Below are 22,381 nucleotides of genomic sequence, written 5' to 3' on the forward strand. Positions count from 1 at the left end.
TACGAGACCCTGTACTACACAAAGCTCCCCTTGGAAGATAAAGTCCAGGAAACTTCACTCAAAATTCCAATTACAGGATCACGTGCAGGTGACCAAAAGCTAAATGTTCCTAGGAGTTGGTAGGGAGTATTTCCCAGTAATTCATTACTTCGGCTACAAGCACAGTCTTACCTGGTTTGGGCAGTTCTTTCGTTTCTTCCTAACTTCAGCAGTGTTGTTTTGTGCCTTTCTCCCACCTTCTCTTCAACAGTTTCATAAATGAAGCACCACAAAATTCCCAGAGCTGAGGGCAGGATTCTTCTGTTTCTGGCAGCCAAAGCACACCCTTCTTAAGAATAACCTTCCAATATGATGATTGGCATAAATTAGCTTTTATGCTCACCTCTCACTTGTGAGAAAGCTTTTTTACATGCCTGCTATTTTCCCCCCACAAGTCATCTCTAGCACTTCAAAGGTGAGGCTACAATTACTTCTCTCCTTCAGAATGACAATGAGGTTCTACAACTCATCATTCACATTTACAAGCTTTTGTCATCGTAAGAGTATTGACCACAATGGACCGTTCACTGCCAAAGCTCTTTCTCCTCAGGCCTTCTCACACCACAGCTCCTGCATACCTCACAGGTTGCTCTTGTTTCCAGAACTTGTTTAACCTCCGACCCTGCTTTTGTGCTTTAAGCTTTATACCACCAAACCATACACCAGCATAAGGCAGCACTACCCCTGAAATGAGAATCTCACTTTTTGTCTTGCTCACACGCCCATGGTGGGACAGCTTCTGATACAGTTTCATACTGCAGCAGATAAAAGAACTAAAACTCACCCGGCAAAAGCGGTAATGGCACATAAAAAAAAAAAGAAATCCTTAAAACTTAGGTTTTGAGGTTTATATTCTAGGAACCAGCAAGTCCCTTTCCCAGAACTAACCACATGTTTTTCAGCTTTAACATAGGAGGGTACTATATACCAGGTTAATACGAAGCAATCAAGATATGTCATTCATTTTCAGACCTCCTTGGATTTTTTTCTTCATCTAGTCTACTTAAGATAGACTATGGAAATACCTGGAGATTTTTCCTGAGGAATGTGTTCTACTTATTGGAAGAATTGGGCCATGGCAATACCACCATCTGTTGGACAAAATGGGCTTCCTGTCTCACACAGCACTGTGCTGTATAGCAGCTGGGGAGAAGGTGGGTGAAGTGCATGAAAGAGAAGTGCGTTATTTGTGGGAAAAGTGCATTATTTGCACATTCTACTGCTGCTGACCTGTAGAGCTGTCCAGAGGTCCTGCTCCATTAGGAGAGATGAGTTGCAAGGCAGAGAGAAGCAAGCATGCTTACGTCACATGCAAAGCTGGTGACCTCTAACAGTGCAATCACTGCAAAGCAAACAGAGGGCATAGCTGCTGATCAAGAAAATGGGATGCTGTGACACCTAACTGCCCCACCACATGGAACAGACACAAGTATATTTTAGTCACTTTATTTGTATCTACATACATTACATTTTGATTCTCCAAATAGTCAAGGCAGTTATTCTCAAATAGTTTAGTACATCGATTTTATAAAATACAGCTGAACCAAAGTAGATTAGAAATACATACATTATGGTACATTAAGTGCTTTGAATAGTGATTATTCTGGCCACCTGCTAGTGAGTGGTTTGTTTGGTTTTGGTCATTCTCACAGAGGAGAGTCCACTCCACAGGCAACTCCTCAGAGCCCAGCAGAGGTACTTAACCAGCAAGCATCCCTCATGTGCTTTTGGGGGACAGAATGCATTGCTGGGCCACTACAAGGCATTCTGCTGTCTGCATGATGACTCAAAGCAAGTCATCACTTCTGATTGGGTCAAGATTTAGACATTTGTCACAAGGCCTCAGATCAAAACAATAGAAGAAAAAGAGCTAGTGTAGCTCTGAAGAAATGCAGTCTTCACATTTGTAACTGGGATTCACTTACACACTTATATGCTAAACCTGTGTTATAAAGGAATAAAAAACTCTAATCAAAGGGATCATGTAATACCCAAGCTGTTCCCCCAGAACTTTCTCAGGCATGCTGCAGGGACACAGACCTAAACCTTACAAGGAGCTCCCTCAAAGATCTCTTCTGAACAAAGTAATTGCTGTCCTTTTGAGAAAGTCAGCTTGTAGCAATTGAAATGACAGGACAACTCTTATTCTGAAAAGGGAACATTGGAGAGCTGTTCAACTGCTGGGATTTAAACTAGAAATGCTTACAGCTTTATATCACGTCATCCAAAGATGAACTAATTCCAGTTGATAGTGTAGCTACCATGTTACTTACAAGTAGCAGTTTGCCATTTACTCCAGCCTGGCCAGGACTAGTCCACCAGCCACATCCTGACCCAAAGTTAGCTGTTGATGACAGCTCAAGATCACCCTGCAAATCTCTCCAACTGCTATGACCTCATCCCAAGAAGGTCACAATTCACACATCTGGGCTATGTGTCCACAGGCTGCACAACAGCTGGCCAGTGGAAGGTTCTCTCACCTTCTTCTCGGTTCTGAGGGCCTTAAGCTGTCATGTACAGGGGAACAATAGCTACAGTCACATGATCATGTGGTTTTAGAGCCAGCTGCTTGGGATACTTGAAGACAAGCAGTACAAAGCAGCCACACATCGCTGGAGTAAGGGTTACTGAAGACAGGACAGGGCTAGCACATCACAGCTCTACATTAGCTTAGTGCAGATGCCATGGCACTGCCCATACTCATGCTTCATCAACTAACACACATACCCACAAAGGTGGAAGGTTACATAACCAGGTGCTGTTGGGTCACCCTAACTGGTCAAGTTTTTCCTCTGTAAACTTTAGGGGGGGAAGGAGGGAGAGAACACATGTAAACTTTGAGACTGGAACAGATTCAGGCTGCATGGCATGCTCTTTCACATCAATGGACCAAGACAGCAGGTCGAAATCACAGAAGTGAAGGTAACATTGAACTGATGGACTGGTTGATTCTTACCACAAAAGGGCCCATATATAGCTAGCCATCTAGGCCACATTTTAACACAGGAGGCAAGATGTGTTTCGGAGGTGGTCAGCTGTACCTGATGCACTGTGTTGGACTAAAGGATTCTGGGACAGAGGAATCAAGAAGTACTGTGTCATCTTCCCACAGCACACATCACTGCAGCCTTCGACACTGCACACCCAGAAACAACGATTACACTGTACAGAGGAAGTGAGAATACTTTCATTTCTGCTGCTTCAAGGTCATCATCTTTGCTCATCTTCTAGTAGGGCTTTGCAATAGGGTGGGGAAGACTTCTTCCAACACAAATGACCCTTACAGGTGGGTTTTGGAGCCAACAGTTCAATTTCCACTGCTGGCATTTTGCCTTCTCAGTGCTGCCCAGCTGTCACTCCTGAACAGAGACACCACCATCTGCCGCAGAAGAAAATACTGAACACACAAGGAGTGAACAAAATGTGTATGTCAATCCATAGCTACAGTGAAGATGGCATTACCAAGCAACTGGTCAGCCTGAGCAAGTGGCCATAAAGAATATACTGTCCTAGACTCCATGTTGATTTGAAGTCCTTCCATCAGAGACCAGAAGCCAAAGGACAGTATTCTTGCCTCTCAAACTCATAAAACCCTCTTATTTACTGGCCTACATTATAATGAAGCTAAAAAAGTAAACTCATGACCTACAAAACCAGGTAAAAAAATAATAAAAACAGTAAGAAGTGCTTATTGTCATAAACAGATTCACAGATCTCTGTACATCTCATCCATCAGACAAGATACCTGTTAGTTCAGGCTTTTCTTTTTACAGAAGATTACTACATTCATCTCAGTGGTGAAAAAAAAAAAAAAAATCACTTAATACTGCTGAAGAGAAAGTTCTTCCATTGGGACTACACAGTGTGATGAGATCTGGATGCTCATTCTCATCAGCATGTCAGGAATGCAAGAAAACATTCTCCTGGCAAAGGTTCACAATGAGGTAAATGGATTGTTTGAAAGTCCTGGGAAACTGAAATGGATTTGAAGTGATCTGCCAGGAATGATGGAGAAAGCTGTCACTCTAAGGCAGTATGCTTCATTTTGTCTAGCAACTTAGTGCCTTCCACTAAGGAAAGGATTACCTTCAACTATAATTAATAAAGTTTTGTTAAATTAAAGGGTATATTTTTCAGTTTCCTGTTTCCAGGGATTTGGGCAACATTCAGATCAGAGTACTGTTTAGGACTGAAGGGATATGTTTTGGGTTTTGCAGCATGCTGATGACTGACATTTTTATGGGATTCAGCTAATATGAAATTATGACAGATAAGGACAGAGCTGTACTGCAGTAATACAACCTAAAAGACATAATGATATGGCATTATAGCTATGGAGCTGCCTTTTAAATACTGTTTATAAAACCCAGGAAATAAGTCAAAGCTACAGAGCATAAGCAGGACAAGTTCATGGATCCTAAACAAGTCAGCTATGAACCACTGTAACAATAGCAGAACTCAGGAATTAACTTCATTCTTCTCACCCACCCACCCATATGGAGTGGGGGTTATTTCACATTTCCAGTACCACACATCCACTACAGAAACATGAGCTGCTCATATTCATCACCACTTAGGCAGTACAAGACTTACAAAGATCATGTACTTCTGCACTGTCATGAACTGGATAGTATCCATTTCAGTACTCTTACATGGAGATACCACCATCTTCCCTCCTGGCAGACGGAATGTCTTTTACCAATGCTGGTCAGTGGTACCTTACAGGTTAGATCCTTAGTGAGGCTGGTTCGCTTATCAGCCTCCAAGAGAGGATTAAAGTGCAACAAGCAGATTTCACACTTCTCAATGTGATGCATATGGTCAGTGTAGACATGGAACTACAATCCTCTTGCTTACTGCTGGACAGACCACAGGAAAGGAGTGGCCTATAATGTCATCATCTTCTTGTGCTTTCCCAATTTGGGCTTTAGCTCAGCAATTCAGACCCAGTCCTGTCCAATGGTCCGGCACCATCAGGAAATACTTGTCCATAGCTTCACAAAACCTGGTCCGGTAAAGTTCTGGAGAGACCACAGTTGGCATCTTACCTATGTGCAAGAGTCAAGAGCAGTTAGAAATGGGCCAAAGAATATACTGCAGTACAGACAAATGTCACATCAGATTACACCACCAGACAGCATAATCATGAAGGCATACTGTATATGAAAGGCTCTTGGAACCAAAAAGCATTAACAGCTGTCCCTCCCCACTCCTTTTATCTTCTTTTTGTTTTAAACTTTTAGAAATGAAGAGAGACCAAGGTCTGGACCCCAACACTGAACTGAGATACCTGAAGATGGAGGAACCATTTAGGCTTTTTACATCAGCCCAGATCAGTTTCCTTTTTCTCTTCTCCTGTTTACAGGACTTACAAGGTTTCCAGAGATGTAAATTTCTCCCGTGAAGAATTTCACCCTGTGGACATGCTCATACCTCCTTCAGACACCTGAGCAGTGGTATATTCAGTGTTCCCCTCCCCTTCTCTTTCTAGCCCTTCAACATGTGGCCAACACTAGGCAATGAAAGGTACTCTACTCACTTCCACAAAGGGAACCCCTCAGCTCCTCAAAATATGGGCAGTAGTCATTCATTCAATAAAGATTCCTTCACACAAAGAGCTCGGAGTATATGTGATTTTCTGGATTTGGAAAACACCTTCTGAAACTAGGCAGTAAGGTTTTCGCTAGTATCTCTCTATATATAGATAACTAAGTTGTTGGTACCTAAAAAGTAGTTGGTAACTAAGAAAAGAACAGTCTGTTAAGTTTTATAGTACTTAAAGGGTCACTCACAGAGGCAGATCAATGTATTGATTTGGCTGAAACTTGTTATTCCTCCCCCTGTCCTGGGCACCTTAACCTAGTGTTGCAAATCTGCATGGGGGGGGGAAGTTATGGCTTTATTAGCACGGCTACTGGAACCTTCCAGGTAACAAGGAAACATGAACAAAAACTTTACTTTCATTCTGGACCTACCTTGTCCTCCCAAGATGCCAGTTGACTTCACCACCATTTCAAGTTTTTTGTCCCAGGTGAAAGTGCGAATATAGTCTGTTGTAATTAAAAATAAAATTAAATAAAAAAACCACACACAAACATGTCATATCTGCTATAACCCAAGTAACATTATTCTAAAATGCATCTCTTTTCCCTCAGAAAGGGCTAGAAAGCAATAGGCTTCCAGAGTCAGAACCTCAGCATTTCCCCTACCAGTTGCCTCACTTTCCAGAGTGTACATTGTATTTGGGTAGGATAAATATAGCATCTCAAAAAGCCCAGCAAGGTCACAAATCAACTCCTCCTGCAGCTACAAAAAACAGACTCCCCAGGCACATATTTAACACAGTGAAAATTTAGATGGCTATGTAAACATTACTGAAATTAACTTGCAAGATTAAACACAGAAACGCACAAATAACCTTCCTTACTTCAAGTAGAGTCAAAGCACAAGTTAAACACCAACTTGACTGCTTTTTCACTACCTGTGCGGCCTACCGCATACACTCTTGGTAAAGAAAATCCTAACACAAGCCTATACAAGACTTGGAGAGAAGGCTTCCTGCCTTCACTTTGAATACCCATGAGAGGTGAGGGTGGTATTCCATCAGGAGAAAGACACGCTTTCCTGACACACACCTCTGATGGCAGTACAGTCCTATGAGTACTATAAACACCCAAACCAGAAGAAAGCAGTTTCACCAGCTGAAAGCAAGAAAATACAAAAGACAACCTACCAATGATGCCAACAACCAGCTCATTGTTGGTATCATCACGACCCACCAGCAGGGAATAGTCAATGATGAGATGGCTGGAGAGGAACTGGGAGTCACTGTGTATGGAAGCTCTCAGCACAGCCTTGCAATGGGAACGGATGTACAAAGGATTGTCCCGGACCATCTTCAGAAGGTTCTCATCCAGCAGGACTACATCACAGCTTTCCTTGCCTGTGTCCGTTTTAACATTTCTATTCCTGAGGGAGCCCTTCAGGTCAAAAACCTGCAGATAGATAAGAGCACTACTTTGTTCCACTGTTCTGCAAGGTTCAAGACTTCAACACACTTCACTGCAGCATTTGAAAAGGTTGCCTGGCAGGGCAACTCTCCTTCTCTGCAGAAGGAAGACAGTTAACAAAAACCATTTTTATACTATGAAAATTAAAGATTCCCGAGTGGAGAGTACCATGTAAGCTCACATGAAAGCTCTGCTGCCTCAATTTACAAATTTCAGTCAAGTTACTTCATTAATGTTTAACTTAATTTAAGGGGGAAAGGGTGTTCCTATTTTTATATTTTACAGGTAAACTAGGTTTAGGTAAAGACACTAAAGAAGGAGGTGGGTCTTGCATGAAGCACCATTTAACATCTGTTGGCAAGGCAAAAGACAGACGCATCATTAGGTTGGAAAGGATCTCAGGAGATCTCCAGTCAAATATCCTGCTTGAAACAGGTCCTGTCAGAGAAGGTTGTTTAAGCTCTGTCTGGTCACAATTTGACTAACTTTAGAGCTAGATTCCATGCTCTCTTTGGGTCTCTGTTTCAGCGCCTGATCATGCTCATGATTTAAAACACAGAAACAAAAAGAAAACCCACAACAACAACATCCTTTACATCTATCTACAATTCCCTCAGTTCACTTCCTCCCACAAGCATCCCCTGTTTGAGATAAGGCACTTGGAGGAAAGGTGGAAAGAACCGACATGATCTAGTTGATCTAGTTCTGGAAGTGACAATTGTTTGAACTTCCTTTTCAGCATCAACTGTATTTGAAAAGAATTTTTCTCAAGTTGTTTTAAGGTCTCCATTCTGCTGCCCCAGAAAGATCACTTTTCTTTTACTTAGTGCAAGACTGAACTCGAAATCTTGCCCCACACATGAAGTGGTTTAAAGAGAAAGCAGTAGGTTCAAAACATTATTAGTAGCTCACCATATCTGTTGGTGAGGCTCTCCTGCTGAACAAATTAGTCTGTAATCCCCATTAGTTCTTCTAAAAGCTTTGCATTTTCCTAATTAGGTTGGTGATGTTTTCTCTCTGAGACCAGAGATGCAGGGTCAGATAAGACTTCTAAAAACTGAAGCCTGCAAGACAGCTGTCTGAACTAGCTAATACAGGCACCGAGTTACTAAGGCAACAGGCACAAACTCAAAGTCATCTTTGAGCAGTGCTAGCTATAGACAACACATGCGAAGTTAGAAGTTACCTACATGGCTACTGGTAACCCTCCTTTTGCTCCCAGTTGGAACTGCACTGCAAGGGAACAGAACACTTGGCTCTTACCTGAGCCATTTTCCTGCCATAGAAAAGGTTTTCCATGACAAGCAGATCCAGCTTCTTTTCAGTGTTGTTTTGAGAGTTCTTATATCCAATTCGATACACCCCAAGGATTTTCGCCAGTGCTGTGGGCTTCTAATGAAGAGAAGACATGGGGTAATACCTCTGTGCACAGGCAGTCAGCAGTTAAATCCTAGAGCACTACTGTTCTGACTGTATTACAGCTTAGAAGCTCTAGCAAAATTCCTAGCTGTTACTAGTCTGTAAAATACAGAACACTGCTGAAAATACAAGGCACTTTTTATTTTTTAAGTACCTTCTGCTGAACTGCATTAGTGATGTAAGTGAAGTAGTGTGGAGCAAAGTCAAGGAATGACTGGACTTCCAGACGAGGCATCTGCTTCAAGATGAATCTATCATCTGTTTTAACATAAGACAGAGGCAAGAGCGTTACATACAATAAGTGATGTAAATTTGCAAACCCTTCAGGGCTGTCATACATCTGAAGCATTTTGGAAGATTTAAGACTACAATTCTCTTAAACCCTTAGCTACAGAAGCTCCTTTCTAGAAGCTTTTTTACTTCATATACCCTGAATTTCAGCCTTCTAGCAAATCAGGGAGAAAAGACTTCCTACATTAGTTTTAACTTGGCTATATGAACTTCTTATACCAAGAACAGATATAGCTTACAGACCCATCCATTCAAGACTTGCTTTAAGTAAGGACCTACAATCAGCCACAGTTAAAAAAAAGATAAAATCCTATAAACCAACTATAACATATTGGATTATGAGAAACACTGCCTTTAATAACCAGTTTTTCTTGAATTATACTCAAGTTTTTGTTTTTTTGAAGTCTGCCTAAGAGTACAACCCTTCTGCTCAAATGGTGACCCTAGCTACTACTACTTAAAAACAGAACTACCTTTTGCTCTCCTGCCCATACAAAGAAACAAATAATCTGGTATTAAAGACCCCAGAACAATCCACTGAACTTTCCATTTTGAATGGCAACTTCATAGTCAGCAACCTTCTGGCTAGAAATAATAGGGGATTAAACAACACACTAAGCACCACCATCCCCAATTACATTCCCATTCCCCTCTAATTACAAAGGGGGAAGAAGCTGCATTTACCCTCAGTGACATAGAACGCAGCCCCAGATTTGCCACCTCGTGCCTGCCAGGGCATAGAGTGAGAGAGGGATCGGATGAAGTCCTCTTCACTGCTCCCCAGTATCACTTCACGCATCTTGTGAAACTCGCCAGCATAATAAATCCGGCAGTAGAACTTGGCATTCGCATCTGAAAACTCTGAAAAAAAGGCCTTCCTCAACAACAGGATGCAATACTCACTGACTATATGAGATCACACTTGAGATTTTACTTATATCTAGAATAATACTGCTGTGCTAAACACCCCTCTTGCGTCTAATTGCACTTTGGAAGTTTAAATGGAAAATTACAGGAAAGTCAACCCCCTTCAGGTTAGCTCACAGTGTATGCTACAGGAAAGTGTCAAGAGACAGACTGATTACAATAAGTAAAAACTGCATTGCTCTGCTCTTGATTTGTTTTATATTTGTGCCCAATAAAAAGGAAAAAAATAATTATTAAACTTCAAGATTTCCACTACATTTGCACAAAAAAAAAAAAGGGAGTTTGTCAGCTAAGACTTCAGTTATTATTTACAGCTACTCACGGAGTTCCACATGGGGATTTACTAGCTGTTTCTTCTGTCCATCTCCTCCATCTACATCATCTGAAGGCATAAAGGGACCATTCAGTCAGGGTTGTTCATTAATATTACTGAGAAAGCCATGTAAGAAACTACTTGTAAACTTGTATTATAAGAAAAAAAAATTGTTTTTCAATACAGAAGGAATAGTACATTGGGAACAAGAGATACAGCTATAACTTTATGATACAACATGTATGCTAGAAGGGCATTGCTGTTCATGGGACACATCAGTACAAACTTTCTCTCTCTTGACTCATTTTCCATGAACTGAAACAATGAAAGTCAAATAGGAAGTAAGGAAGAGAGACTGAGCTACTTAACTAGAATCATCTCAATCCAAAGGCATTCAAGTCCAGACTACTCAACATCCCTATAGTTACTGGGATTTGAGAGACCCTATTTCCCTTCTCATAAAGCAAAGCAATGTCTTTGGAAGAAACCTACATTTCATGCTCAAATCATTCATTTCCAATGAAAGTTGAATAACCTTGGACTGTTAAAAAAGTATGAGCAGGAGTCCATTCTGGGCCTTACAAATATGAATGAGGTCTGGAAGAAGTAACAACCAAAGACCGGTAATGGACTCAGTCTTATACCTTGAGGCTCTGCTCCTTGGTTTTCTGCTCCCTCTTTGCCCATCTGTCCAACCTGGTAGTAGGCACTGTCAGCACCACGTAAGGTCTCTTTCTTCTGTGAAGACAGATCTGGGCTTTTCCCTCCCGTGCCACGGAAGAAAGATAAAACACTAGATTGTTTCTTTGCTACAGTGAAAAAGAACAAAAGAAGTTGACTTTGGCATTTCCACAGTTTAATAAAGCACAACTCATACAAGCATTCTCCATTCATTGTTCCAACTGGAGAAATGATGCCATTCCACTATAACTCATTTGCTAGTCTTCATGCAGTCAAGGTTCACCAGCTAGAACACTGAGTCATTTGAAAACACAGACCAAGTGTGAGTGGCTTTAACATAGTAAGAACCTCACCTCTCCATTTCAAAACATTTTAACTGCCATCTTTTTAAACAAGTCAGTGCCAAAAGAGGTCAGAACATATAATGGGTATCAATCCCACTGAACAGTCCAGACTCAAGAACAAAACATGGTCATAACATATCAAATCACGGAACGATAGCTAGATCTCATAAGAATCAGAGAAAGCCATTATGGGCACAGGCTTAAAAAAAAAACACACACACACACATGTTCTACATCAAGTCAACTCTAACGCTAGTCACAATTTCAACTCGGAATGCATCTTGTTTGTTTTAACAACTTTCTGGGTTCTAAGAGCTAGAACCCAGGTTAGGCAGACTCAAGTCTAAGCTGATATTAGTGTCATAGATGTGATTTTGGCAAAATGGTCTTACGCTGTTCTGGTTCTGCACTGCGATTTGAAGGACCCATGTTAGCCTCAGGCAGGCGGACAGGGCTACTGCTCTTTGGTTTGCTGTCTGACATGCTGAAAGGAGAAAGAAAATAACAAGTCATCAGCCCAACAAATACTGCCAACTGAGACACTATTGCTTTACTCCTGTACATTTATTTCTCCTCCATACCTAACACTAAACACTGCTAAAAGAATTTAAAGTTGTAACTCCAACTCTCAAAGTTGTCCTCCTCCACCTCCCTGAGGAAAAGCCTCTCATGGCTCCCTAGCAACAGCACCCATCACCAAAGGAAAGGTAAGCAGGTCAGGTAATCCCTACCATGCACACAGTCAAGAGATCAGGTGATGGAGCCAACACAGCCCCTGACATGACATGGAAACCCAGAGACTGCAAGTACATGCTCGTTACATGGAATGCATCAGATTCCATCAGAAAGCAGAGATCCTAACAGAGGCATATTTTAAGGGTCCTTCCCCATCCTAGTTTTGGCTTATTCACTACAATCACTGTGCCTTTTCCCTAGGTACTGTAATTCCTGCATGAAACCTGTTTGATTGTAGTCCTTCTTCAGTACTGTTCTTCAGAGATGCTTTGGACAACTCATCCAGGGCATTTCTGTACTCCTTGCAACTGAAGGGGAAAGGAAAATAAAAATTAATAATAAAAACAAATAATAATTAATAGCAATAAATAATACCACCACCTCCCTCAGCTGTTTTCTGGAAGACTCTAACACTAGCTCAAAGATTCAGAGTCAACCACAGGAAACAAAAAAAAAACATAGTAGAAAAAGCCTCTCAATCTTTTCTTACAATTGGAACTTTGCTCCCTTAGAACAGAAGCTGCTTTAGATCATACTGCACAAAAAAATCCCCTTTCTTTCTCCCTCTCCCACAATTTAAGAATGTGCTTTTTTACAGTTCTGCTGCCTTGTGGCACACAAAACCTAAGGTTTACTGAAGTAGCTGGTTCAGAGAACTGAGCAGTAGTAGTAAGAGCTGCTATGACCAAAGACAGACAAGGTATAGACTGCAGTATGAATACCTAACTGTTGTTTCCTAGCTTAACTGCACTTACTGCAGGCAGAAAAGCCACGCAAAATTGAGTTGCACCTTGTTCTCTAACAATACCACATTACAGGGAACACTACACAACTAATTCACTTTTGTGTACTAGAGTTTGGCAAGAAAAGCCTAAAATCCAGTTGCAAGTTGGAAAACCTACTTTCCATATCTAAGTAGTAACAGGAGAGAACTCCAGCTCTGGGCAAAATTCTCAATACAGCTGAGTGAAGAAATTCTGTCATGCCTATTTCCTAGCAGTAGGATTTAAATATGCCTTTTCTGTGCAAAAGTACCACATGTCTCAGATGAAGAGAAAAATCACATCAGTACCTGAGAGCAAAAGCTATGATGGAGCTTGGCTCTTTCTCGCAGACTGCAATAGGTACACGTTCATGTTCATACATTAGGTAGTGCTTGTCTGGGTCACTAAATGAAAATGACATAGGCAGACTGTCAGTAGATCACAGAAGTTTGTGGAAAGAAAAGGTTAAGTTTTGGTCAAAAAACAGGTCTCATAACTGCACTCCCAGGCCCAAGCTGCAGGTGTCAGCACAGAACCAAGGCTCCCCACACATCAGCTTTCCCACGACACATCCATAGCTATGTGGTTAAATCTAAATGGTAGTGTGTCAGGGCAGTAAGCACTTCAAGCAAGCTGCTTATACTGGAAGTCTAGCTCCAAGTTAGATTTCTGTTTAGCGGCCATTGTTTCCAATGGCACCAAATCCTGCCCAAGTTTATTCTGACTGCCTGCAGCATCGCCTGCAGACTGAAGTTAGGGGACAAACCTGGACTCTTTTCTAAAGAAGCAGTTTAGCACAGAAAATTCCCCAAAGCTGCCCGGGTTTCTGTTAGATTTGCTTTTACTTATGTGTAGGGTCCAGTCATTAAACTTTTACCTCATTAGCCTGTGACCTCCACCAATACCCTGGGGCTAAGATTCAGAAGTTAAATTCAGGGTGCCAAATGTTGGGCTCGTGTCAAACAAGAAACACTCCAAAGCATGCAGACCAAGTAGCTGAAAGATTTTCCAGCCTGTCATTTTCATATAGGAGGGAGACTTGAGGGCAAACATAGTAGCTATTGAACCTGACCTACACACAGGAAATGCCAATAGGCATCTTGGAAGAGGTCTGGAAGCAAAAACAAGAGGCAGACATGTGGCTTTACTAAGTGTTTGCTAAGGAAGGACATTTCTGCTCCCTCTCTGCAGCAATGAAGTTAGAAGGCACCCTTCTCCACCCTTCCCCTTCCATAAGAGTTCTGAGAAGGCATGCCTTCTAGGAGGAAGAGAAACTGATAATGTATATGCACAAAGGTGGATCATTAATAAGAAAAGCAAGTAACCTACAAACACCGAGGGACACAAGAAGGGACACAGAAAACCTCTTACCTTCAAGAAGCTCTATAGCTTATTTCAGAGGCAAACCGAAGTATAATGACTTAAATTACATACTGAGCAAAGGAAGCATGCACAGCTCTGTCTGCAATTTGACCAGACTGCTAATTTCATACATCCTTTATATTATGCAGTACTTACAAGGGAAATGGAATGGGGTTATAGCTGTTTCCAGGCAAAAAGTTAGCCAAAATAGCTTTCATAGTAGACTTCTCCTTCACTTGGCTGTCTGTAGATCCCAGTGAGTATCCATCAAACACATCTGGAACAGAGATAAGTTAAGTCTGCATTACAATATTAAACTCCCAGCTGTAAACTCAGGAGGAAGGCTGCAGACTAGAGAGTTTCCAGATTCAACATTTCTTAAACAGATTGCATACACTTGCAGCAGAAAAGCAAGAGAAAGAATACAAGACCACAACTGAACTATACCTTCTGAGCTGCTTGTTGTATCCTGTTCAGACAGTGCACTGGAACCAGTCACATGCTCTGATACAACCTCTGGAGAGGTGGGCAGCTGAAGATGGGTGGAGCCTGTGGAGCTCTGACTTGATAAAGTAGTCAGGAAACGATCCTCTGAGAGTATAAGGACAGAAAAAAGCATTTTACATGGCTGTCAGAAGTTTTATTTCTTGCTCCCAGGCCAAAACATCACCAGTGTCTAGTTTTAGGAAGTTTTTATTTAGAAAGCGAGTAAGGCCACCCAGAGCAAAGGGGTGGGCAAGCTGATTAATGTCATACATAACCTCCAGAAGACACATATGCTTATACATGCCACCTTCAGCTCCCACAAACTTTCGGTATGCCTCACAGGTAAGAGATCTCAGCATCCATAACCACTTCATAGAAGTGGCAAGAGGCATTTCCCAAATTCCATGTAGATATTGAGTTATTTAGAAAGCCTCTGAAAGTTATTAAACTCAAGTTCAAAGGAAAACCCTTGCTGGTTGGTTCAGTTTCATTAGTCATTCAACTTCATATTAGAAGCAGACTTCACTGTTCATAACAGTAAGATAGAAATTGGCTTATTCCCATCTGAGACAATGGGGATTCACTGTATCTCGATAAATTATCAAATTTGATAAAGCCTCCCATGTTATGTCAGAGAAAGGGTTACACCAAACTTCTTCTGGTAGCTTAACACACAAATAAACAAACAAACAACATACCTTTCTCTCCATTTTGCAGTGATGGAGAAGCATTGCGTGGAGAAGCATCCATGCTACTGATCTAGGCAGAGCGACAAAATAGCAGAGTTGATGCCAAGCTCTTTACAGCTGGCATCCCCTTCTCTGTGGAACACTTGCAAAAGTAGATATACCACAACAGAGCACTCCCACCCACTTTTCTCAGCCACTGCACTATCACTATGTCAGCCACCACATAAAATGGCAACAGCACACCAAGATGCTTATCACTGCTACCACTGCAAGATTACACTCCTCCTCTATATAAATCTACCTCTTGCGAGATCAATGTTAAATGTGTTTTAGCATCTAACAAATATGTATTAAGCGGAAAGGACACATATGCATGCAGCAGAGCAAGTCCAGGGCCTCAGGGGGTTTCCTAGTGCACCTTGCTAACATTAGAACTATTGAAGTTCAGTCTTTCTGATGCTTATATTTTACTGCCTTGCATTCTGGACATTTTCCTCAGAAGAGCAGCACCTCAAAGGGTGAACACTCAGCATGTTGGCAGCTGTACCCTTAGACAGAGCTCCTGAGGCAGCAGTCCAAAATAATTTATACATCACCACAGCCAATTCCCATGGGACACATCACAGAACAGGTAAGAACCTGCAGATTAATTATCAGTCCTTCCTGTGTTCTTTGCTCTGCCTCACCTGGTTATTTATGCCTTTTCTTTTTCACAAAGGATAAGCCTGATGGGTAACTGCTAGGGTCTCTAGAGGTGACTTCATTGCTATCTAGGAATACGCTTGACAATGAGTGCAGCTCTCCACTGCCAGTATTCATATTAACACTACACAAACACCATATAAAATTATCAAATCCTATTTGTGCTTAGACATCCTCTCTATAATATAGCTCTTGGTTCACATCTTCAGGAAGAGATTAGATATACCAACATACAATTCAAGCTTTTACAGCTGAAAACTACATGATGTACCAAAACAAGCTTACTAACTATTAAAGTGAACTGAAGCCAGTCTTGACACTATGCCATTGCCCCAAAAAACAAATGTTTAAGTAGCTTCCAGTCCGCTACTCATACCTTGCTTTCTTCACCTTGCCTCAGTCTCCCAGGGCTGGGTGGTACTGATGGACGCTTTCTGCCTTTCTCTTGTTGGAAGAGATCCTGCAATCTAAATTAAAAAAAATAAACAAAATAAAATACATAAAACCAAACACCCAAAAAAAAATTAAAAAAGAAAACCACAACAAAAACCAAAAACCACAAAACACAGACACCAAAAAAAAACAACACAAAAGACAAACCAAAAAGGTAATCAAAAGACAGGTTACAGGTATTAGCAGTGAAAGGCACAAGTTATGAAGTTTCCCCATACTAGAATACAGCCAAGCATGACTTCACGGGTCTGTACTGCAAATTCAGATGGTTGTTAACATATGCCAAAGCTATGTATCAAATGGCCAAAGACAGAATATTTTCTTCACCTCAGGAATAATGTCACCCAATCAATTGCCTTCCCACACTCCCTTCTTCCTCCTTTATTCAAAGGACATTTTCTCCTCCCAGATGGAGCTCTACAACACAATACTTTTATCTAGTTTCAAATGATTTTCTATTCCAATCAACCAGCTGTCTAGTATTAACCAGCAGAGGACATTCAGCACAAGCTATGCAGAATGCGTAACGACAGCAACTGCACTACAGGGAAAGGAAGTACAAAAGAACCTCCCTCCTATAACCAAAACAGTATCAGTGTTGCTCATGATTCCATGCCCTCTTACCTATTATTCCAGGCTTGCAGCATCTCACAAAGTCCTTGTTTTTTAGCTATCAGAGACTCAAAAACAGACTGCAGCTGTTGAGGTGTGTCTAATGATGATGAAAGCAGCCTTGCTTGGATTTTCTCAGTCCAGTTTCGAAACTCACCCTCTTCCATCTGCCATAAGAAAAACTATCAGCGTTCTGTTCCCAGAGTTAACACTAGATCCTAGAGGCTTTCCACACACTTTGCAGCCTATGGTCTGCCAATACAGAAGTAGTTTATTACCTCCTTTTGGGCAAAGAGGTCTTCCATCTTCTCTTCCCTTGTTTTGCTGAAAGTATCTGTTTTCAGAGAAGCAAGGCGATCATCAACAGCAAGATATACTTGTGACACCCTGTCAACAGGGATGCAAAGAGTTAAGCTGTGACTACTTGAAATATCTTCAACATTCTTTAATGAAAGTCCAAATGTTTTTAAGGTTAGCATTTAAGAATGCAAAAAGACAATATACGTCAGTCTGCACTGCAGGTTGTTACCCTGAATTTACACAAAAAGTCTAAAAAAGTCCATTAGTATAACAGGTAAAGGTAATTAATAAGATTCCAATACCACCCTCCCTTAGAAGTATAAACATGTAAATGTGTTTTAAACCATCACTTGTCCATTAAATAATGACTATTTAGCAAGTCATTTCTATACTATCAAAAATAGCTTTATGTTCTACTTATAAAATGCCCAAAATACAAGCTGAGGAAGGCATTAAAAACAAAGCTTACTTTTGAGAGAAATCTTTGAGATCCTGCAAAATAGTAACCTTTAACGGAGCCTGCCGTTTGATGTAGATTTTGGGGAGTGGGACACACACTTCAAGCAACCGGATTGCAGAGTAGCTGAGAAGACAATACAACGCCTATTAACAAGACACTCCCCACATAATACTAATTCTATACCATACTGCAGTTTCTGGCCCTTATATAAAGGGGGGCACTGTCAATGGCCAGAGTTTTCGTTACTTTTAGGAGCAGTAACACCCTGTTCATTTATCTCCTAGGCAAAAATTATAACAGATCAAATAAAAAAAATAAAAAAAAACAGAATTCTGAAAGTTTGAGATTAGACACAGAAAACGTGTTTTCTTTCTGCATCATGAAGTTAGGAACACTGCCCACCCCATCCAGAACAGTGATGGACCCAGAATGCCCTCTGGAAGCCAGCACCCGACCCTGCACTTGTGGCTATACTGCAGTTATGCTCTCCCATGCCATACTCAAAGTGAAGGACAGACTTAATGAATCCTTAATAGAGCTACATGCTTCACATAGTACTAGAGAGAGAGAGAAGGAATTTTTTAGCAGTGAACCTCACCTGAAAGATGCCACCATCTGATTATAGGAAAAATACTGGTGATAGTCATGGTGAATGGAATGACCACAAGGCTCTGCATTGGCCCTTCGAGTGTACTGGTGCCCATAGAATCTCAGCTCAAGGTATTTTGCAAATGACATAGACCAAGAATCATTGGAAAGGGGAACAACTGGTGTCACCTGAAAAATTGAAAGCCAAGTGTCTTAATTTCATCCTTCAACCAAGATTAAGGACAAGCTAACATAGGCAGCAATCTAGTATTCCTACTAAAAGAAGCACCTGGAACCCTGAAACATACTAAACAACAACAAAAGAGAGCATGTATGCAAAGCTAAGGCAAATACATAGTTAAAACAAATCAGATAAACACCACCTGCTGATTGAGATGAGGACAGGCATTAAGTTGGGGGGAGTTCAAACATATCCTTGACAGCTTATATCCGATAAGCTGTTTCTCTGCATAGGGACAATTTCCGGCAATCCAGTCAGCAGCAGTGGTTTCAACATATGCTTTTTCCTTGGTGATTCTTCAGCTACAAACATCTGCAGTTTATTTCAAATTCAGCAGTGCTTGCAAGCTTAGAGTAGCCACTACTTTATACATACTTAATAGCCGCAAACATAATAGTGTTTACATGAGCACACAGAAATAAAAGGTTATAGAACAGGTGTATACACAGCAGCATAGGGCTTGCCTTCAGTAATTACATTAACTTCCTCCAGGTATCTTTAAATCCAACACCTATGTTTAAGACAGCATAAGTAGGTGAATTGAGTCATCCCCATGGGTAATTGAGATGTTTTGCATTTCAAGCACTGCATGAATCTTTTTTCATTAAGTCTTATTCTTCTCTCTTTGAAGGCTTTTAAGTTTTAGAATGTTTGGCTAGAGATGAGTATCCAGTTAGCAATGTTTTCTTAGCTAAATTATAGAACAAGTTTCAGATAATACACAGTCTTACTATCTTGTGGTTTTTTAAAGCAACTTCATTCCTCTAATGAAGATTTTACTTACTTTCTAATGACTACTAAAGGAAGTCTAGACATCACATTGACGCAACACAAGACTGCCCAGTCCATACCAGACCAAAGAATACCAAGTGGGTTTAGCCAATTACTAAGCCAGTAGGTCTTCAGTGTTTGCCCTTCCCCATTCTTTTGATGCTCACATTGATTCACTGCAGGGAAAGGGACCACACTCGCCACCTCTAAGAGTACAACTCCATTTTCCACATTTGTCAGAAACTGGTTTCTAGTAATACATCAGCTCCATTTAAACCTATCCTCTTAGAGCCAGGTTTGACACTTTCCCACACGATTACCTCACAAGAAGTTTCACCCTCAACAGCCCTCTCTACAAGAGGAACTTTTAGATACATGAGAATACCTGTATCAGCAACAGGCTCTATGCTAGTTTAGCAATAGGTCCAGGGATGAGCACTTTCTTAAAAATACTGCCTTTACATACAAAGCCAGACGCAACAAGAATACTAAACTGGAATGATTCTTAAGTCCACATCCTTACCTGTTTACACAGTCTACACCAGGAGTAAGTAAGAATGGTGTGCTGGTACCCAGGGACTGGGGAGTCCAGCTCCTTTAACACAATTTGCACACAGCCTTGCCCGTGAACAAAGCGCCGAATGTGGTGCACCATTGGTGTTTCACAGAACATGCTGGGGCATTGGTAGGAAGGCCTGATAGAGGTAAACAGAAAGAATAATCACATGCTAGGTGTTGCTATAGAACAGATTCAACATACCCAATGTGCCTTTCAGTATCACAGTACTGTTTACCTTTAGTGTAGAAGTTAGCTAAGCCTTAGTGAGGGCTGTTTCTACGGTGAATTGTGCTCATTTAGAAACAGCATGCAGGGAAAGTCCCTTGCCAACAACCACCATATAGGTCTAAAAAGAAGTGACTGGATACTAGTTGCTATCACCATCTTTTTATAATGAATTGCTTTCTACCAACATACTTCCTGTAGTCCACAAAGTATGGATCAATAACCTGGAAGGGCCTGGCACTAAATTAGGAGATAACTTTGGCAGTGTACCACAGCAAAGGCTACTGAGGTCAAAGATGTGCCAAAAAGCCTTCAAGCTAGTAATGCTTCAGCTTCCTGAAGGAAGAGGTGAGAAAAATAATGCCATATAACCTCTTTCAACAGCAAAAACTTGTGACCTTTCTTTGGATGGGTTTCTTTTAAGTCAGGGAAGAGAGTGTTAAAACAGAAAAATAAAAGCTTAATTGTTCAGGTACCAAAGTGAAACAGGGAATTCTTCAAAAACAGAAAAAGCCTGAAAAAAAAACCTAGAGCCTCCTTGCTCATAGGAAATAAATAAATAAATAAAATTTAATTACCAAAACTATGGCAATTGAGAAGCATTCATGTTAGCACACTGCTAGTCAGCAGCAGCAAATAAGAATTTAAAAGTGGCAGCTGAGCTGCTCCTCCTCACTGATCAGCACAAGGAGAAATACTTGTTCCTCCAGAGAACGCTGAACATTAAGAGTATTTTGCAACAGCAAGTGGCCAACGGAGAGAAGAGAGTAACCTTGTCTTCTGAGAAGCCACAGGCTGCCTATCCAGCTTCACAGCCTGCTGAGACTCTGTAGAGGGTTCTGGCAGTACTGATTATTACTGAAACGTAACAACTTGCACCTCTGTCAGATGAACTAAATTACACAGTACTTTGCCAGGGCTAAAAGTGTTCTGAAGCATTTACACTAGCCACCTTCCAGATACAACAAAGCCTTACTCCGAGATGTTCAGATAACTCTAGAGGAGTAGGGTCTTTTCCAGAACTCGTACGAAAGCTCAAATAGGAACCCTCAGAAGACAGTCATCAGTACAGTTGCTTGTCTTGATAAACAGCTGTTTGGAATACACACTCAGACTCTTAACTATGCCCTTAAGAGTCCTGATAGCTACAAGAATGTGTTAAATGAACAAATCTGTCTTTATGAACTTTTAAGTCTTGTTTCATAATCTGTTCCACTTCTCATTAGAGTAAATAAAAGAGACAGAGCCCAAGTGGGAAAGCAGCAGATGTAACTGCTTTTAAGTAGTGAGCACAAGTAACTGAATTCTTAAATACAGTTCCTATTTCACTTCAGCATGATAATAAAGCAAAGGGAACAACAGATTTAAGTGGGAAGCTTTACTAGGACATAACCAGCTCTGCTATGATCCTAAGTGCACAGGAGGTACAATCTATGAAAAGGGTGGCAGGTCAGTTATACAGAGCTACCAAAAGCTTTTTTTGTTTGTTTGTTTAAAATGAGATTTAGAGTAAGTTCCTCCTCACCTGAAACAGTAGCGCTCCAAAAAAATCCCTAGTGTCAGGTCATTTTTCCCATAGAACTCCATGGTCACAATCCTGAAGCAGAGAACAGAATGCTTTAGAGGATGGATGCTGATACTGTTAGCTGCACAACAGCCATAAGGCGCACAGATCAATACCCGCTGCTGGCTTGTTTTCACCCCTGTATACGTTTAGGGACTGTTTTTTTCCCCCCTCCTGACTACGCTTCCTAGATCCCTGCTGTTAGGTTTGCTAATAAGGAAATCAGGAGTGCTACTAGAACAACTTTCAACTTGATACTTAAAAGTCAAATAGAATTCAACTGCACTTTTTAAGATCATGCTTAAGAATATCTAGGCACAAAAACCTAGACAGCTTGAAGCCTTTAACACTACAAGAAGACAAAAACAGCCTTAAGAAAGCCTTATTTTTCTAGAAGATGTAATAAGCAACTTCTGTTTTCTTAGAACCTGAGGTGACCAAGTCACTTAAAATGTCTATCAGTTTAGATGTCACAATTCAGACATCTCTAATAACAGTAATTTAAATCCTCTTATTGTTGCTGTTTAGTGAGCTTATCACCACATTCTTTGGTTAATTCCTAAGCTTTTACAGTAACTCTAGACCTTTCCCTGTGAAAGCACCATCTCTATATTTCCAGGTGAGCTAGATGATGAAACACTTAAGACTTGTCCTGTCTAGTAGAGCTAGAAGCGTGTCATAAGTTGCACACAATTAAGAAATTACAGCCCCCTAAGCTAGAAACAGTTAAAGTTCCTCATTCTGATGACAATAAAATGAGAAATATAGCAATATATTCAAATGGCACTCTCAAATAATACAACCTAGAAGTATTCGGAGATTCTCTTAGGGCTTTTGGGCTTGGAT

At 40.9% G+C, this 22,381-nt stretch overlaps 1 protein-coding gene across 6 annotated transcripts in view; it reads right to left on the minus strand.

Annotated features, from left to right (window-relative positions):
• Nucleotides 1-1,469: 1,469 nt before the first annotated feature.
• Nucleotides 1,470-22,381, minus strand: part of PIKFYVE (phosphoinositide kinase, FYVE-type zinc finger containing) — a 62,953-nt gene continuing 42,041 nt past the window's right edge. For all 6 annotated transcript variants that reach the window (XM_061454965.1, XM_061454973.1, XM_061454957.1 and 3 more), the window contains 21 exons: nucleotides 21,497-21,568; nucleotides 19,711-19,882; nucleotides 18,186-18,364; nucleotides 17,597-17,710; nucleotides 17,106-17,214; nucleotides 16,840-16,994; nucleotides 16,139-16,229; nucleotides 15,070-15,130; nucleotides 14,333-14,476; nucleotides 14,042-14,162; nucleotides 12,832-12,927; nucleotides 11,984-12,067; nucleotides 11,417-11,508; nucleotides 10,644-10,808; nucleotides 10,009-10,068; nucleotides 9,444-9,620; nucleotides 8,623-8,726; nucleotides 8,313-8,441; nucleotides 6,773-7,034; nucleotides 6,015-6,089; nucleotides 1,470-5,087 (listed from right to left, as the gene is read on the minus strand). In XM_061454965.1, coding sequence (XP_061310949.1) covers nucleotides 4,972-5,087; nucleotides 6,015-6,089; nucleotides 6,773-7,034; nucleotides 8,313-8,441; nucleotides 8,623-8,726; nucleotides 9,444-9,620; nucleotides 10,009-10,068; nucleotides 10,644-10,808; nucleotides 11,417-11,508; nucleotides 11,984-12,067; nucleotides 12,832-12,927; nucleotides 14,042-14,162; nucleotides 14,333-14,476; nucleotides 15,070-15,130; nucleotides 16,139-16,229; nucleotides 16,840-16,994; nucleotides 17,106-17,214; nucleotides 17,597-17,710; nucleotides 18,186-18,364; nucleotides 19,711-19,882; nucleotides 21,497-21,568 — 2,578 coding nt within the window. In that variant the 3' untranslated portion in view covers nucleotides 1,470-4,971. The remainder of the gene's footprint in view (nucleotides 5,088-6,014; nucleotides 6,090-6,772; nucleotides 7,035-8,312; nucleotides 8,442-8,622; nucleotides 8,727-9,443; nucleotides 9,621-10,008; nucleotides 10,069-10,643; nucleotides 10,809-11,416; nucleotides 11,509-11,983; nucleotides 12,068-12,831; nucleotides 12,928-14,041; nucleotides 14,163-14,332; nucleotides 14,477-15,069; nucleotides 15,131-16,138; nucleotides 16,230-16,839; nucleotides 16,995-17,105; nucleotides 17,215-17,596; nucleotides 17,711-18,185; nucleotides 18,365-19,710; nucleotides 19,883-21,496; nucleotides 21,569-22,381) is intronic.

Source organism: Pezoporus flaviventris, unplaced genomic scaffold (genome assembly GCF_033815535.1).
Source record: "Pezoporus flaviventris isolate CSIRO_AGI_PZ_B2104156 unplaced genomic scaffold, CSIRO_AGI_Pfla_v1 ptg000001l, whole genome shotgun sequence".
Classification (NCBI taxonomy): domain Eukaryota; kingdom Metazoa; phylum Chordata; class Aves; order Psittaciformes; family Psittacidae; genus Pezoporus; species Pezoporus flaviventris.